This window comes from Oncorhynchus keta, chromosome 19 (assembly GCF_023373465.1).
Source record: "Oncorhynchus keta strain PuntledgeMale-10-30-2019 chromosome 19, Oket_V2, whole genome shotgun sequence".
NCBI classification, from domain to species: domain Eukaryota; kingdom Metazoa; phylum Chordata; class Actinopteri; order Salmoniformes; family Salmonidae; genus Oncorhynchus; species Oncorhynchus keta.
In genome coordinates this window covers 36088698-36106165 of record NC_068439.1, presented here as the reverse complement: position 1 = coordinate 36106165, position 17468 = coordinate 36088698, and the positions used below count along the sequence as shown (strand labels likewise).

At 41.1% G+C, this 17468-nt stretch overlaps 2 protein-coding genes across 3 annotated transcripts in view; both read left to right on the top strand.

Moving 5' to 3' along the window:
* LOC118398153 (F-actin-uncapping protein LRRC16A-like) overlaps nt 1–7051 on the top strand; it is a 29099-nt gene extending 22048 nt beyond the window's left edge. For both annotated transcript variants that reach the window (XM_035793216.2, XM_035793218.2), the window contains exons 32-38: nt 75–190; nt 1120–1522; nt 2124–2157; nt 2447–2599; nt 2765–2881; nt 3140–3292; nt 3647–7051. In XM_035793216.2, coding sequence (XP_035649109.1) covers nt 75–190; nt 1120–1522; nt 2124–2157; nt 2447–2599; nt 2765–2881; nt 3140–3292; nt 3647–3825 — 1155 coding nt within the window. In that variant the 3' untranslated portion in view covers nt 3826–7051. The remainder of the gene's footprint in view (nt 1–74; nt 191–1119; nt 1523–2123; nt 2158–2446; nt 2600–2764; nt 2882–3139; nt 3293–3646) is intronic.
* A 105-nt stretch (nt 7052–7156) lies between these two features.
* Nucleotides 7157–16243, top strand: LOC118398152 (secretagogin-like). The gene is made up of 11 exons (XM_035793215.2): nt 7157–7432; nt 7636–7706; nt 8058–8150; nt 8663–8752; nt 8908–8964; nt 10810–10887; nt 13704–13759; nt 13836–13881; nt 14043–14102; nt 15200–15268; nt 15578–16243. The coding sequence occupies exons 1-11, from the start codon at nt 7363–7365 to the stop codon at nt 15704–15706; spliced, it is 819 nt and encodes a 272-aa protein (XP_035649108.1). The 5' UTR covers nt 7157–7362; the 3' UTR covers nt 15707–16243.
* Nucleotides 16244–17468: the final 1225 nt, after the last annotated feature.

The window sequence follows — 17468 nt, the reverse complement described above, 5'->3', positions numbered from 1 at the left end:
CCTCTTCCACTCTTTCTATGTCTACCTACTATTCTGTATTGCTTGATGTAGGCCTAAATATTTTGGGTTTTCAGCGGGAACCAATCTGCACCTCTCCACCACCAGAAGTGGAGCAGAATGACCTCCTGGGGAAAGTGGATGAGGGTGTTGATGAATTCTTCTACAAGAAAATCACCAAACTTAGTTTTAAGTGAGTCTTAATTCCTATTAGGCTGAACTCTTCCCAAAAAGTAAATGACATTACTCAATGTTTTAGAATAAATTATTCTAGTTTTCATAAGATTGAAATAACTCTGTGTTTTGTGTTAAAGCATGCAGCAGTAAGGCATCAATGGCTAGATTGTTTGCAGGCTAACTAGCTATGGGTAAATGCCAAAATAAAGGAAACACAAGTGTCTTAAGGCGTTGGGCCAGAACAGCTTCAGTGAACTTTGGCATAGATTCTACAAGTGTCTGGAACTCTATTGGAGTTGTTGATGGTGGCGCAAAACCCAGTGTCAGGCGCCGCTCCACAATCTCGCATCATTTAAAGAAAAATGTATTTAACCTTTTATTTATCTAGCCAAGTCAGTTAAGAACAAATTCTTATTTACAATGACGGCCTACCGGGGGACAGTGGGTTAAATGCCTTGTTCAGGGGCAGAATGACAGATTTTTCCTTTTGTCAGCTCTAGGATTCAATCCAGCAACCTTTGGGTTACAGGCCCAACGCTCTAACCATTAGGATACGTACTGTCCCCATAAGTGTTCAATTGGGTTAGGATCTGGTGACTGAGACACACACACACACACACACACACACTTTAAATCCCCTATGCTCATTTGAGACCCCTTTTTCAAAGTCGCTGAGATCTCTAGCTATGGTAGCCAAAATAATGGGCAACTGGGAATTTGTATACATGACCCTAAGCACGATGGGATAATAATTGCTTAATTAACTCAGGAGCCACACCTGTTTGGAAGCACCTGCTTTCAATATACTTTGTCCCTCATTTACTCAAGTGTTTGCTTTATTTTGGCTGTTTACCTGTACCTTTTTAATACCTGTATTTAGACGTTGTTAATTATAGAAGTTGTGAGTGTGTACTGTTCAGCAAAAGCCTTCTTTAACATTTCCAGACGACCCACCCTGAGGGGCTCCTCCAACATCCAGGAGGGGTCGGAGAAGAAACGGGAATCCCGTAAAAGCGGCTTCCTTAACCTCATCAAGTCTCGCACCTCGAAGTCTGAGAAGAGCCATGGAACAGCTGCCATCACCACCCCAGCTGCTGCGACTGTCAGCACTGTGACAGAGGAGCCCTTGTCCCCCAAGGCTCCGTTGTGGGACCACTCTGAAATCTCCCCTGACCACTCACGAAAGCCACCAACACCTGAACCCACTGAGGAACAGCACTCCGAGAGTGACAGTAAGGGTAGTCCTCATGGTGGCCGGCACTTTGGAGTCCCCGTAATGGGCCCCCTAATGGGATTGGACCTCCTGGCGGAGATGAGAAAAATGCATGAGAAAATAGTCTCTCATAAGGTGGGTAAACTGACCAGATTTAGCTCCTTTTGACTCTGTTAAGTGTATGAGTCAGTAGCACCCCTTAGCACAGCGTTTCCCAAACTAGGTGCACGTTTTGGTTTTAGCCTTAACACTACACAGCTGATTCAAAGGAGCAAAGCTTGATGATTTGTTGATTATTTGAATCAGATGTGTAGTGCTAGGGCAACGTGAACTCCTTAGAGTCCCGAGGATCGAGTTTGGGAAACCCTGCCGTAGCATCATTGAACTACTGAATAATGACCTTCTTTACAGGGTAACACACAACCTCTTCTGAAAAAGTCCCAGATAGTAAGGAATAAACAGGGAGATGGTAATACGTTTGTTCTTTTAAAGTTACACTTTCCTGTCTTCAACTGTAGATCGACCAGTCACTTGGAAAGCTACAGATTGTCATGAGTGGATAACTGTGAAGGTGCTGCCCTGTAGTGGCTTTATATGGAACATCTGTGTCTCAGCTTGGTTCAGACTGTTGAATACAGAACCATGCAGTGGAAAAAACAATTGTACCTCTAGAATCAGGTTTAGGACTAAAGACATTGGTCATACTGAAAGACGTTTGTTTGTTATTTTTTTACAGTCGGACTCTTCAGACAAGGCAGATGATAAAAAAGGTGAGTTGGCCTCTATATCCCAATCAGGTAATTAGATTATGAATTTGAATTACATTTAGTGATATCTTAATCTTTATGTACAGAAGGATGGCTCAACTTAATTATGCTACGTCTGTCTTGCCATGCAGCTTGCCAGCTGCCATGTGGTACAATAAAAGTGAACAGAATGTTTAATTAAAATAGAGCCCTAGCTAACACTTTGTTTAGACAGTCCCTTGTAGAAGCTCTACGAACCATACCCGCTGTTGCTGTGTCCAATATGGGTCGTCTTTGTTATGTCTCTCTGTAGGAAAGCCAAAGGGTCAAACATCGTCGATAGTGCCCAGGTCTAAACCCACCGGTGTTACACCCAGATCCCCAGCACCCCAGAGCATCAAGCCCCACATGGGACCACACACTTTGGGACCCCTGAGCCCTCGTGCCAGCAGCAGCCACAACCCAGGTGGGCATATGACAAAGTATACTTTATTGATAGTGATACTCAGATGGCAAATAAAGGCACCAGAAGCAAAAATAGATGATTACTTAGTTTATTGTGATTTTATCTTGCCTTAATTTGTCCTATTGTCTATAACCATTCTTTATTTTGTCTATTTTTCACCCTCAGATGGCACCCCTGACTCCTGTCTTGGAAACGTATCCCCAAAAGGACCACTGCCCGCCCCTCGCCTGAAGAGAGAGCCCTCAGACTATGAGAGGGAGGAGGAGAGTAGCCACATTAATGGTAGGTATATCTATTACCTGTGTGTCCTCCATCCAGAAGAATTGATTTGGGATCAGCTCACCACAGTCCAAAGTGTTCATATTGAAATCGAATAAACAAAGCTGTTTTGCTTCATGTAAAGACAGAGATTTATTTCAATTCACTGAGAACATAGTATGATTTAGAAATAGTCATTATGTGAGTTTGATGGAATTGAATAGACACCTGGTATGATTGAAGAATAAAAGCATTGTTCATCCTCATCACTCTCTCCGTCAGTTGAACTCACAGGAGACCCCAGACCATTTGACTTGGACCAAGAGATGGACAGGTCTGCAATTGGTGGGAGACAGTGGTCCTCCCTGAAGCGCTCCAGTTCTGTGGTACAGGAAGTAGAAGGTCGAGAACGCACCAAGTCCCTCCCTGCATCTGGTTAGACCAATTACCTTCTCTCCTTCAGCTATTTAAAAAAAATATTTAAACTTAAGACTCGTACAGTGTTGTAGTGTTGGGTGTATCAACTAATAGTAGTAAAGTAGGTTGCAGCAGTTTTGGCAGGTCCAATAGTTGCCATACCTTTTGAATACCATGCAGTGTTACTGGCTGTTCACAGTAATCATAGTTGTAGGGGTTGCACCAGGAGCTCCAGTAGCTATTTGTGTTGGTTTATAAGTACTCACACAGCTGTGACATTGTTTGTAGTACCAGTAGTTATGGTTGTAGGCCACCAGTTGTAGCTTCCTCATTGCTTAGTACCATATCAGCTCACACACCGCTCTCTTGCAGTGAGACCTTCATCCACGGTGGACCTTGTCCACTGCCAAAGCCCTGGGGTGTTTGCTAAAGACAACACCGAAGAGGACTTCTCTCCTACCCCTGACACGGACCAAAGACAGAATCTCAGGCCTGGCAACATGGAGGACACCATGACGACATCCCAGTGTAGAAAGAAAAGCTACATCTAGATTCTCTCTACTTTCTCCAAAGTGTTCCATGTAGTGTCCAAGTGTGGAGAATTGTAATGCAGCCAAAGAGGAAAGAACCCCAAAAAAAGCTTATGGACTAATCCATGCCAGTACCTTACTCTGAATTCTCTTACTTTAAACAAAGACTGTTGATTGGCTTATTCAATCAACCAATAAGCACTGCTGTGTTTCTATGTCTACTTTGCATGTTATGTATTTATGTAATAACACACTGAAAGAGACATGCATGTGTTGAAAACTACACTACATGACCAAAAGTATGTGGACACCTGCTCAATGTAACATCTCATTCCAAAATCATGGGCATTAATATGGAGTTAGTCCTCCCTTTGCTGCTATAACAGCCTCCACTGTTCTGGGAAGGCTTTCCACTAGATGTTGGAACATTGCTGTGGGGACTTGCTTCCATTCAGCCATGAAAGCATTAGTGAGGTCGGGCACTGATGTTGGGCGATTAGGCCTGGCTCGCAGTCAGCGTTCCAATTCATCCCAAAGGTGTTCGATAGTCAAGTTCTTCCACACCGATCTCGACAAACTATTTCTGTCTGGACCTTGCTTTGCACACGGGGGCATTGTCATGCTGAAACAGGAAAGGGCCTTCCCCCAAAGTGTTGCCACAAGGTTGAAAGCACACAATAATTTAGGATGTCATTGTATGCTGTAGCATTAAGATTTCCCTCCACTGGAACTAAGGGGCCTAGCCTGAACCATGAAAAACAGCCCAAGTCCATTATTCCTGCTCCTCCAAATTCTACAGTTAGCACTATGCATTGGGGCAGGAAGCGTTCTGGCATCCGCCAATCCCAGATTTATCCATCGGACTGACAGATAGTGAAGCGTGATTCATCACTACAGAGAATGCGTTTCCACTGCTCCAGAGTCCAATGGCAGCAAGATTTACACCACTCCAGCCGACACTTGCCATTGCTCATGGTGATCTTAGGCTTGTGTGCGGAAGCTCGGCCATGGAAACCCATTTCATGAAGCTCCCAACGAACAGTTATTGTGCTGATGTTACTTGCAGAGGCAGTTTGGAACTCAGTAGTGACTGATGCAACTGAGGACAGGCTATTTTTACGTGCTTAGGCAGTCTGGTTGTGTGGCCTACCACTTTGCGACTGAGCCGTTGTTTCACCTAGACGTTTCCACTTCACAATAACAGCACTTACAGTTGCCCGGGGCAGCTCCAGCAGGACAGAAATTTGACGAACTGACTTGTTGGAAAGGTGGAATCCTATGACGGTGCTACGTTGAAAGACACTGAGCTCTTCAGTTGGGCCATTCTACTGCCAATGTTTTTCCTATGGAGATTGCATGGCGGTGTGCTCGATTTTATACAACTGTCAGCAACGGTGTGACTGAAATAACCAAAACCACTCATTTAAAGGGAACTCCACATACGTATATGTATGTACAGTACCAGTCACACCTACTCATTGGACACACCTACTCATTCCAGGGTTTTTCTTTATTTGTACTATTTTCTACATTGTAGAATAATAGTAAAGACATCAAAACTATGAAATGACACCTATGGAATCATGTGTTAAACAAATCAAAATATATTTAATATATTAGATTCTTCAAAGTAGCTGCCCTTTGCCGTGATGACAGCTTTGCACACTCTTGGCATTCCCCTAACCAGCTTCACCTGGAATGCTTTTCCAACCGTCTTGAAGGAGCTCCCACATATGCTGAGAACTTGTTGACTGCTTTTCCTTCACTCTGAGGTCCAACTCATCCCAAATAATCTCAATTGGGTTGAGGTTGGGTGATTTTTGGAGGCCAGGTCAGCTGATGCAGCACTCCATCACTCTTGTTCTTGGTAAAATAGCACTTACACAGCCTGGAGGTCTGTTGGGTCATTGTCCTGTTGGAAAACAAATGAAAGTCCCACAGCGCAAACCAAATGAGATGGTGTATCGCTACAGAATTCTGTGGTAGCCATGCTGGTTAAGTGTGCCTTGAATTCTAGAAAAATCACGACAGTGTTACCAGCAAGGCACCATCACACCACCTCCTTGCTTCATGATGGGAACCACACATGTGGAGATCATCCGTTCACCTACTCTGCGTCTCACAAAGACACAGCAGTTGGAACCAAAAATCAACATTTTTGGACTCATCAGATGAAAGGACAGATTTCCACTGGTCTAATGTCCATTGTTCATGTTTCTTGGCTCAAGCAAGTTTATTTTTCGTATTGGTGTCCTTTAGTAGGGGTTTCTTTGCAGCAATTCGACCATGAAGGCCTGATTCACGCAGTCTCCTCTGAACAGTTAATGTTGATGTGTCTTGCTTGAATTCTGTGAATAATTTATTTTGGCTGCAATTTCGGAGGATGGTAACTCTAATGAACTTATCCTCTGCAGCAGAGGTAACTCTGGGTCTTCCTTTCCTGTGGCAGTCCTCATGAGAGCCAGTTTCATCATAGCGCTTGATGATTTTTGCGACTGCACTTGGAAACTTTTTAAAGTTCTTGAAATCCAGATTGACTGCCCTTGTCTTAAAGTAATGATGGGCTGCCATTTCAATTTGCTTATTTGAACTGTTCTTGCCATAATATGGACTTGGTCTTTTACCAAATAGGGCTATCTTCTGTATACCTTGTCACAACACAACTGATTGGCTCAAATGCATTAAGAAGGAAATTCCACAAACAACCTTTTAACAAGGCACACCTGTTAATTGGAAATGCATTCCATTTGACTACCTCGTGAATCTGGTTGAGAGAATGCCAAGTGTGTGCAAAGCTGTCAAGGTAAAAGGTGGTTACTTTGAAGAATCTCAAATATAAAATATATTTTGATTTGTTTAACACTTTTTGGTTACCACATGATTCCATATGTGTTATTTCATAGTTTTGATGTCTTCATTATTATTACAATGTAGAAAATAGTAAAAAATATAGAAAACCCCTTGAATGAGTAGGTGTGTCCAGAATTTTGACTGGGGGTGGTTACATTGTGCCACGGGCACATTGATCTAGTAAACCTTTATTAATGACAGGCATAATATAACTTTGATTTATCGTGATTTATATGAAATACATTTATTGTGGGACTTGGTGATGGTTTCCAGTTTAATTGGTTAAATTGATTTGTGCTAAATACATAAAAAAAACAATGCTTTGTAACAAAAACCTTTTAATGTGGTTGCCAATACTCCTGCATATTTGTACCAATAAATCATATGTATACTGCCACGTAGACTTGCATCGTATTGCCTAATATAACTAACCAATTAATTGTATTCATTTTTACCATGCTTTCCTTGCGGACGTTGTCTCCAATTGTTTGGGGGCAACCCCTATTGCGCACATAGTTGAATGTCGTAGTTAAGTTCCTTCGTTTGCATTTGGTGGCGTTTAGACTGAACTGCAGCGAAGGAAACATAATCAATAGTATAGAAAACCTCATCAATCTCCTATTTCAAATCCACACAGTCAAAACTTCCATTTTAATTTCACCATTTTAAAATTTTGGATTTGCGCCGGTGTATTGGACACGAGGTACGATGGACAATGCTTTTGACAACCTGGATGCTGTGGGCTTCCTACAGATTTGGCAACATTTCGATGTTGACGGTAAGATCTTACTCTTCAATAATTGGAACTGTATGTCGTCTTTTAAATTACTATTGATATTCATCTGTACGCTTATCAGGCAATGTTTTTCATCGAAAGTCCGTGCGCAAACTCACATCTGAACTTTACACCATGTCGTGCAGATAAAACAATACAGAAATAGGGTTTAATTCATCTTATGTTATACATGTATTTGTTTTTAGATAATGGTTATATTGAAGGAAAGGAATTGGACGACTTTTTTCGACACATGATGAAAAAACTTGGGATGAGCGTAAGTAGGCAATTGTAGGACTCCACGGTTCCTTTTCCTTGTCATACCCAATGCATACTGTGTACAGATAACTAATAATAACTACAGTAAGATTTGGCTACTAACATCCTAGAATACCCTAATTAGACCTACTTTGCTCTGTTTTGTTGGGGGCATTCAAGCGATGTCAACATTAGATAACCTCCGAATCCAATCATTAGTCCTCGTTTTGTCTTTCATTGAAATGACATGTATTCTGTCAAAGTGATATTGTACAGGTAACACTGAATGAAATACTCAAACAAGTGCAACTACTTAATTGGGGAGCCCATATGTGGAATGTGTTCAAATGTCTCGGTGTTGTTCCTAAAGGATGAAATAACAGATGACAAAATTAGACGAGTGAAAGAAAGGTTCATGTCAGCTTATGACACCACAGCGGATGGTCGCCTGCAAATCCAAGAGGTATGTTTACTTGTATTTATTCATACATAAATTCTTCCCCATTATTTGTCGATGGGTCATTTATTATTAAGTATACTTACAATCCAGAGAAAGGGGGGGGGTAATTGGATTGTGATCAAAATGTCCTCACAACACCTTTTTGTGTGAAGCAGCCTTGAAACTACCTAATTGCTCCTTCATTTGCGTCATGCTATTGCCTTGCTTCATCTTCGCATTGTAAGGTTGTCATTGACCACATGCAATTAATTATGAGTTGATGTCAAATTAAATTGTCTAATTTTGCAACTCATTTCGGCTTTGACATTTAGTTTTCCTTGTCCATAGACTGTATTTCCATACATTTTATGTTGAAAGAGGAGTTATGCCTGTTGAAGCTGAGGGGACACTTACCCCTTAAATTGTAGGAAGAAAATACAGAAGATTTAGTTTATTTTACACAAAATTAGCCATCCGGGATTGAATAATGCCTGCCTGTGATTGTTAACTCATTTCATTGAACATAAATGTTCCAGTTGGCCACCATGATGCTACCGGAGGAGGAGAACTTCCTCCTACTGTTCCGCAGAGAGACGCCATTGGACAACAGTGTGGAGTTCATGAGGGTAAGATCAAAGATCCCATACAGTAGGAAGTGTTGCGGTCCAAAAGTATTTGACATATGCATAAAAAATACAATCCTATTATTGGTTGGGTAGTGTGTCCTATATTCTCTTGAGCACTTTCATCACAGCTAAATGTGCCTCTCACTCCCCAACAGATCTGGAGAAACTATGATGCTGACAGCAGTGGATACATATCAGCTATAGAGCTCAAGGTACATTCAAAGAATGCCCTTCTACTAATTTCTATGCTTTCAGTGAGACCACTGCCATGGCCCTCTCAGAGACATTGTCTTAAGCTAGTTGTTGTCTACTTTCTAAGTAAGAATCAATGAGTGGCCAGAGTTGTTCTTGTTTACATAGTTGATCTAGGTCTCTGACACGTGTTGCTTTAAGGGTCTTTTGGAAGGATGCCCATTATCCTCTTATGTGGACAGATCAATAGGGTTGGACTGATTTTATATGATTAAATCGAATATTGTGATATTTGACATTATCATGGCGTGCAAAACGATATATATCATGATGTGCAAGGCTATACTCCATTTGAACTTTTCAAATCCAAACTGCCATTTTCAGGCTGTATCAATATGTTGAAAATTAAGTCTCTAAATTAATTAAATAAGCCTTATTGTTTTGCCATGCTAAGAATAATTCATTAGAATGTGGCTATAATATTGTAAATAAGCAAAAAAATTGCACTGTCTGGAATGATGTAGTCATTAACGGCGCGAAATGATTATATCGGCTGTCGCGATATTTGGAGTAACATATCATAGTGACCCCAAATTTCGTAAGTGACCCCAAATTTCAACCAACCCTACAAGGCAAGACAGAAGTACTTTTCTTCAAATTTATAAACACTTGATGGTTTCTCGTTTATAGTTCACCCACAGTACATTTACTGAAGAGGAATTGTACAGGATGTACAGTACATTATACTATTTATGAACACTTTGATTCAGAATGAGGGACAAAAGTGTTATGGCATAGGAACCGACTTCTCCGGACTCCTCCCTCTTCCTGACAGCTAAAGGTCCAAAGCTTCTGCACATGTGCAGGATTCTCTACTTTGCGCATAATCTCTGCTCTGCTCATTTAATAAAGTTAGATCAAAGCTGAATCAATGTCTGCAAGATCACATAATGATAGTATTCTACATAACAGAACCAAATTGAATAGCTTAGTATAACGTTACTATAAGACAAAAAACACATTTGTTTAAGAGCTTTTAGGATGATTGTGTGAATTGTCACATTTTTCTCTCATGTGGCCAAAACTCAAGTGTGCACCATCAGGCAAAATACACTGAGTGTACAGTACAAAACATTAAGAGCACCTGCTCTTTCCATGACATTGGAAGGTGTTCTTAATGTTTTGTACACAGTGTATGTGCCTTAATTGAAACTAAGCACAGGTATGCTACAGTTTAACACCACCGGCTCTAAAATTCACTCACTGTACATAATTCAAAACTGAAGGCTAGTACAAAACAACATTGTATAACTCAAGAAGATCTAATGCATATCCCCATGAAACGTATTGAGATCAAATGGTTGGCCTGCAGATGCTGCATGGGCGTTTCACCGGTAAAACTTCTGGAATTATCATTCACGTTTGACAGTGAGAAATGTGAAGGGAGGGTGCCAACCAACATTTGTGTGTAAAGTAGAGGTAAAGAAACAGGTGTGTAAAGTAGAGGTAAAGAAACAGATGAACAAAATGTGATTCAGCTCTGGGGACAGGGGATCCAAGGGGGCGGGACAAGAGCGGTTGCCTACAGATTTGCAGTCTATGCCTTTTTTATTATGTATGTATTTATCCTTTATTTGACCAGGGATGTCCCATTAAGAGACCACTTTTTTCACTTGAGACCAAGGCCCATGTTTATCAAGTGTCTGAGAGTAGTAGGAGTACTGATCTAGGATCAGTTTTAGATTATAATAAATGGATCCTAGATCAAGATATTAAACCTAATCTTAGATCAGCACTCCTACTCTGAGACACTTGATAAATATGGGCCCAGATTATCCAGTTGTCCGTCTTCCTCTGTGTAACAGGGTTTCCTGCAGGACCTGTTCCTCCAGCACAAGAAGACCATCTCCCCCAACAAACTGGAGGAGTACACCGACACCTTGGTAACAACGAGCCCCAGCTCCTTTATTCTATGTCTCCATTTGAGGGCTCTTGGTCAAGAAGTGCTAAAAGTAGTCAACCTTTACAGCCAATCGTCTTCCTCTCCTGGGTCTGATGTGTGTGTGTGTGTGTGACCCAAACACAGTTGTCTCATCACAGATTGCCTTTGAAGAGGTTGAAAATAATCAAAAGCATGTAGGAGACGGTTATCTATTGATACCCTGTTCAATGGGCAATTCAATTTGGATGATTGGGGGAGAGCTATACATAGAAATGCTAATATGCCATTCAATGTATTAAGGAGTGCACTAAAGGAGTTATTTCTCATTGATGTATGTAATTGGCGGTAATACCCTTGGTATTCACTCCCCTCTATAGTATTAGTAATTGGATGGTACTGTGATGGAGGGTGATCAGCTCTTTAAAGATATTCAGAGGTGATATGATTTTCACTGTTTAGCCATTGTCATTGTGGACCATTTAATTAATTACTGTGTGTGCGTGCGCATGTGTTTTTATATATCAGTGTTGGTGTGTGTGCACAACATGGGAAATACACTGGTATCATCTGAATTAGGTTCTCTTTGGTATTGTTGTACAGTGTTACACATGACATGTCACCAAGTCAAATTCTGAGTGTGCAGTGGTGATTTTAGCATGTAAATCTTGGTGGGGCAAAGCCACAACGCTAAACAATACATTCATTGCACTATAACGGTGACAAACGGTGCCCACAAACTGTTAGGGCCTACAGTACATAAAGTTGTCCCAACATCTTAGCACTGCTTGTCTGGCTGCGAAACAGTTAATTCAGCCTCATTTTCCAGCCTGTTAAAACAAACATACAGTGGCTGACTTACATAAACAAATATGTTTTTTTACTGACAATTGTACAAACTGTGGCATAAGAGGATGACGAGCGGATAAGAGGCAATTCATAATTTCAATTAAGACATTAATGAGCGAGCTACGATGGACGTTGTCAATATAACTATTCGTTCAGCACTTTTGAAATGTACAGCGGCAGAATTCAGAACATGGGCCATTCTTAACAGTATTCTCATTGTCTGTACACCAAGTCAGAACAGTGTGCAAAGTTATGAGGGAGGGACGGGACCAAATTTATTAGGGTGAGGCACATGGGCTAACAGCTTACTACACAACATACACTTAGTGTTACTTTCTTGGCTACAGTATACATATCTCCCTGGCATATTACGTAATTTATGCAGCAGCATACAAGACATTTTTGGAGTCACTTTGTTGTGCTTTGCTCACTTGAACAGGAAGGTGGCGAGGTGGTCCATCTTGTGGGCTCTAGAAAGAAGCCTGACATCCTAACTTCGAATTCTGAGTTGGATGACCATTTAAATTATCTTCTGTGTTTTCCCAGTCACAGCTAGTTCCCAGTTGTCTTGAACTACCTGATGTCTGAGATTTCCCAGTTCCGAGTTTCCAGTTGTTTTGAACGCGGCTGAATTCATGCTGCATTGAAAGCATGGCCAATGTATTCAACATTTTCTGGCCCATGTCGTTATCCTCCTTTTCGTGATATCCAATAGGTAGTTATGACCTTGTCTCATTGCTGCAACTCTCCTACGGACTCTGCAAAGTTGAGTGTCAAGCCACACCTCTTCTTGACACACTGCCCACTTAACCCGGAAGCCAGCCGCAACAATGTGCCGGAGGAAACACTCGACCTGATGACCAAGGTCAGTTTGCAAGAGCCCGAGCCCGCCTCAAGGAGTCGCTAGAGCAAGATGAGACAAGAACATCCCGGCCGGCCAAACCCTCCCCTAACCGGACGACGCTGGGACAATTGTGCGCCGTCCCATGGGTCTTCTGGTTAAGGCCGGCTGTGACACAGCCTGGGATTGAACCCAAGGCTGCAGTGGCACCTTAGCACTCATTGTTGAATTTGCGATTTCCGACTTCTTGTATAATGTTTATGTCCAATGGCCGATGAGCACCGATTTGTTTTATCTATAACTTCTCTTCATATGACAAGGATTGAAAAATATTTGCCAGTAGTTTGTCATCTTTGAAAGTATGATGTTGATATGATAATAATATAATAATAATAATAATAATATATGCCATTTAGCAGACGCTTTTATCCAAAGCGACTTACAGTCATGTGTTCATACATTCTACGTATGGGTGGTCCCGGGGATCGAACCCACTACCCTGGCGTTACAAGCGCCATGCTCTACCAACTGAGCTACAGAAGGTCAGTCCAATCACAGCTACTGTAGATAAAACGTGATTTGATGTCATTTTATCTGTGGCCAATGACCTTGAGCCTTCTTGGATGGGCTCTTCTAATGTAAGTCTATGGCAGCACACAAGGGACTGGAATTTTCGAGCTCTACTTGTAGATGTAGCTATTACGTAGTGTCTCCATGAGGGACAGAACACTGAACCAATCATGATGCAACTAGAGAACATTACCAACCCTTACACTCCATATTTTCCGCTGGCTGCCCCACACCCACAGAAAGCACTGAGCTAGGCTGAAAAACCTGCATTTTGGAGCTGCCCTACTCAAGAAAGCATTTTGTTTGCAGCTGTATAGCTCAATTATTTTTATTTTCGAGTTTGAAAACTGATATGTGACATGTATTAATGCCAAAACAATAACATGCTAAGCAGGTGGGGCTAAAAACAGGTGGGGCATAGCCCCACCTGCCCTGAATGATGCGTCGCCACTGTGAGTATGTGTAAATGTTCTTGGCGAATAAAGGTGATTCTGATGTGTATGTACTTTGACAAACTATCTAATAATTCTGATGCTTCATTCTGTTTATATTCCCAATAGATGAAGATGTTTGACAAAAACAATGATGGCAGGCTGGATTTGAATGACCTAGCCAGGTACTATTTATTTAGCAATTGTTCTCCTACATTGCTAGGTGGCTCCTATTGTGCCTAACTGTTTTCCTTCTCCCAGAATCCTTGCTCTGAAAGAGAACTTCTTGCTGAAGTTTGACATGAATGTAAGTATAACATTTGTTGATGAATTTAGCTGATAACTTGCAGTCAGATAAGACTTAAGACATTGTCAATACATGCTCCATCTTCAATTAATTACTGTAGTGATCATTGGCTTGAATTAGAGGAACAAAATTGTGGGTGTTGCGGTACCACTCTGTTTCAGGCTTGCAGTCAAGAAGACCGGAAGAGGGACTTTGAGAAGATATTTGCCCACTATGATGTTGTAAGTCATTATACGTTTAGCCACAACATAATTGTCTTCAACTTCAATTGGGATTGTAAGGTTGATGGTGATAAGCATATTAAATAAAATTAGTGTGTTGCTTATGATTTGTTGTGATTTTACTGATGCTTCATTGGCTTTAATTATGAAGAAATATATATATATATATCAGTATAAATGGGCTAGAACACACCGCTGTATTGGAAGTGGATCAGTACAGGGGCGTAGGCACAGGTGGGCCTGGGGAACCAAGCCTAAACACACATAACCAAAACAATGTTTTTGTTTTCTTTATAATTGTTCATGCTCTTTACTTGTCAGTGTTCCAATTTGTCTTTTTACCCTAAACATGCAAACACCATCTGATAGAATTCATAGCAAGCAGTCACTGGGTTAGTCAGATTTGCTTAAATATAACTGGCTCGATGACCTGTAATGACATTCACTCTCACTGGATGGGTTGCCAAAAATAACTAATTGAAAGCCACACCCCCAATAAGCAATAAATATGATTGCATTGAGGCATATGCCACTGTTCTTCTATGGCTATATGCACCATGCCACTGCCTATTTCATATGTTCATTTAGCAAACAAGACAGCTCATAATCCAGCCCTCTGGCAAAATGTGTAGAATAGCATTATATGAGCTATAAAACTGCACATTTTCTTCTGCTCCATGGCAAAATGTGTAGAATAGCATGGGATTAGCTGTAAAACTAAAATTATTCTCTTTGCCCCATGGCAAAATAAGTAAAACTGCAGGATGTTGGCTACTTTTTTGGGATGGGGGCACCCACATTTCTGCAGGCCCAGTACAAAGATGTATTCACAGAACGTAATGCCTGTTAAAGATATAGTGCCAGGAATGTATTTCATCATTAAGCTTCTAATGCCATTATTAACTGAAGTGGTAGTCCTGTTGCAGTGCCATGCTCTTCCGTGCTGCATGATTGTGGATGTGTGATGTAGTTATACATTATCCCATTAAGCAGAATTTAGATGCTGTCCTCTTTTATAATCTCCCAAGGCACATCAGGTGGTTGTCTTCATCTCTTTTTCTGAAGTCAGCCATTTTTGTTGTTGTTGTTGTTAACAGAGTAAGACGGGTGCTTTGGAGGGTCCGGAGGTGGATGGCTTTGTCAAAGACATGATGGAACTGGTCACGGTAAAAAAAAAAAATGTTTTGCTTTACCTTAATCTACAAATGTACTTATGTTATTTAACTTATGATGTATTAACTTAGATATATGATGCTCCTATATTGATTCTGCGTTATTGTAAGTTATGGTTTCCGAATGTAGGCCTGGGTGCGGGTCCCACTTCTGACACCATGTTACTTTATATTTAAATGGATGAAGCAAAGAGAATTGAGTCAAGTTAACAGAACGTCCAACTGTAGTAGACTGTGAAGGGCTTGAGCTGTGATTGGTCTTGAGCTAATGGTTTGAATATGCTTCCTTTATACCGAACATAGCCTACCATTAGTGGAACGGACCTGGACAAATTCCGCAAGGTCCTGCTGGGCCACTGTGACATGAACGGTGATGGAAAGATCCAGAAGAATGAACTGGCCCTCTGCCTCGGCCTGAAATACTCCAGTTAATAGTACTAATTACCCTAGTTAGCACCACAGGCTAACCGCTAACTCATTGATAGCATGCCGCAATGCAATAGCTCATAGCTTTTAGACAACCAAAGAGCATTGCATGATGGTTGGTTGAAAGGAAGTTGTTGCATAGAGTAGACCCATTGGGGAATTTGTTTTGTGATCCTTCATTTTGTTTGACTGTATCTGTTGATGACAATTCTGAGTACCTTTGAGAATGTTGTGTGTGTGTACTATTTCGTTTGCACGTTGCATACGCCTGCCTATAACTTGCAAAAATATAGTGGTGAAATAAGTATTTGGGGATTTAAGTTTTGGAATATTTGTGGGTTGTATTGATTTAATTACCATGATGGTTGCATTTACTTGTCAGAACTCTGTTGTTTTTATGTGCAAATAATATGGTGAAAATAAGTGCCATTAATGGTTTGACATTTCACATTTCAATGGTATTCAATGGTATTTGTAGAGAATGTACTATCAACATGTAAGACAATGTAACATGTAATGCAATACAGTATGACAATCTCTGTGTCCCTGGTCATCTCTGTATGTTTCTCCAGTCTGTAACAACAGTCTGCAAACACAAGCTAATGCAGTTCTATTATTGAACTAATCATCACTATTTTCATAACCACAACTTGATAAATAGTATGTGTCTGTTGTATACCCATTGTATCAGAACAGACAATGTTGTGAGCCTTGGGCACAAAGGAAAATATTGACACATGATGATGTCTGGGCTTCCATTCTCCATGATCTGTCCTTTTGTGCAATAATGGATTTTCAGAGTTTCATTGCTTTAATGCTTGGTAACCAGAGCTTTTCAAAGGCACAACAGCCAAAATGCTATGGAAACAGATTAATCAGCAACTCAAAGCACCCATTAAAGAGATATACAAAGCAAATATGGTTGATAGAAAGTAGACCAGAATGGCTTTGAAAGCTTTTCATACGTCCATTGGGCACTGTGTAATTCTGCGAAGCCAAGGCTCATAGTGCACTGTTGTCTAGTTGGAGGCTGATGTCATTGCTAAAAGCCCCACCAGATGCCTGACTAAGGCAAGTGAAGTATCTCTAACCTAACAGCAGCTCACAAGCAGGAAAATTAGAGGACAGCAGTCAAGAGAGTCATTATTGTGTCACTTGCTGTGCCTTCAAATTACTGACCACAGTATAGTTGTTTCAATATCCATACTGTATATTACTTAATGAGTGTATATACTACATACTATTAGTTCAATTTAGCATACTGTAAACGAACAGTGTCCTTTCAGCTGAGCATACTAGCGCTCCGCCTTCTACCCGAAGTTGATGCTGTTGCTTTGCAACCTCTTGCTAGTTTATTAGCATAACAAATTACTAGCCAGACTTCGGGTGTCTTCGTAAATTCATTCTGGAGTGTCAGAGTGCTGTCTGGGCGTCGTCAGATTGTCCATTCGTAAATTCAGAGCGTTTCGCTCTCGGGGCGTACACTGGAGGTTCGGGCTGAGGATCAGGGTTGATCCGAGCATTCTGGCCTCAACGGCTGTCAAACACCCAAACTAACTGGCTAACTACTTACAGACACATGAGAGAACACCTCACTCTGGTCATTTTACTCACCCAAGCAGAAATTTACTGACATCGGTCACATTCAACAGGTGTTGAGTGTTTCTAAATTCATCAGTTATTTATTTACTCTCTGTGTTGAGTGTGTAAATCCATCCGTTTTTCGCACTCTGCCTCTAGCAGTCAGACGAGAGTGCTCTGAAGTTGG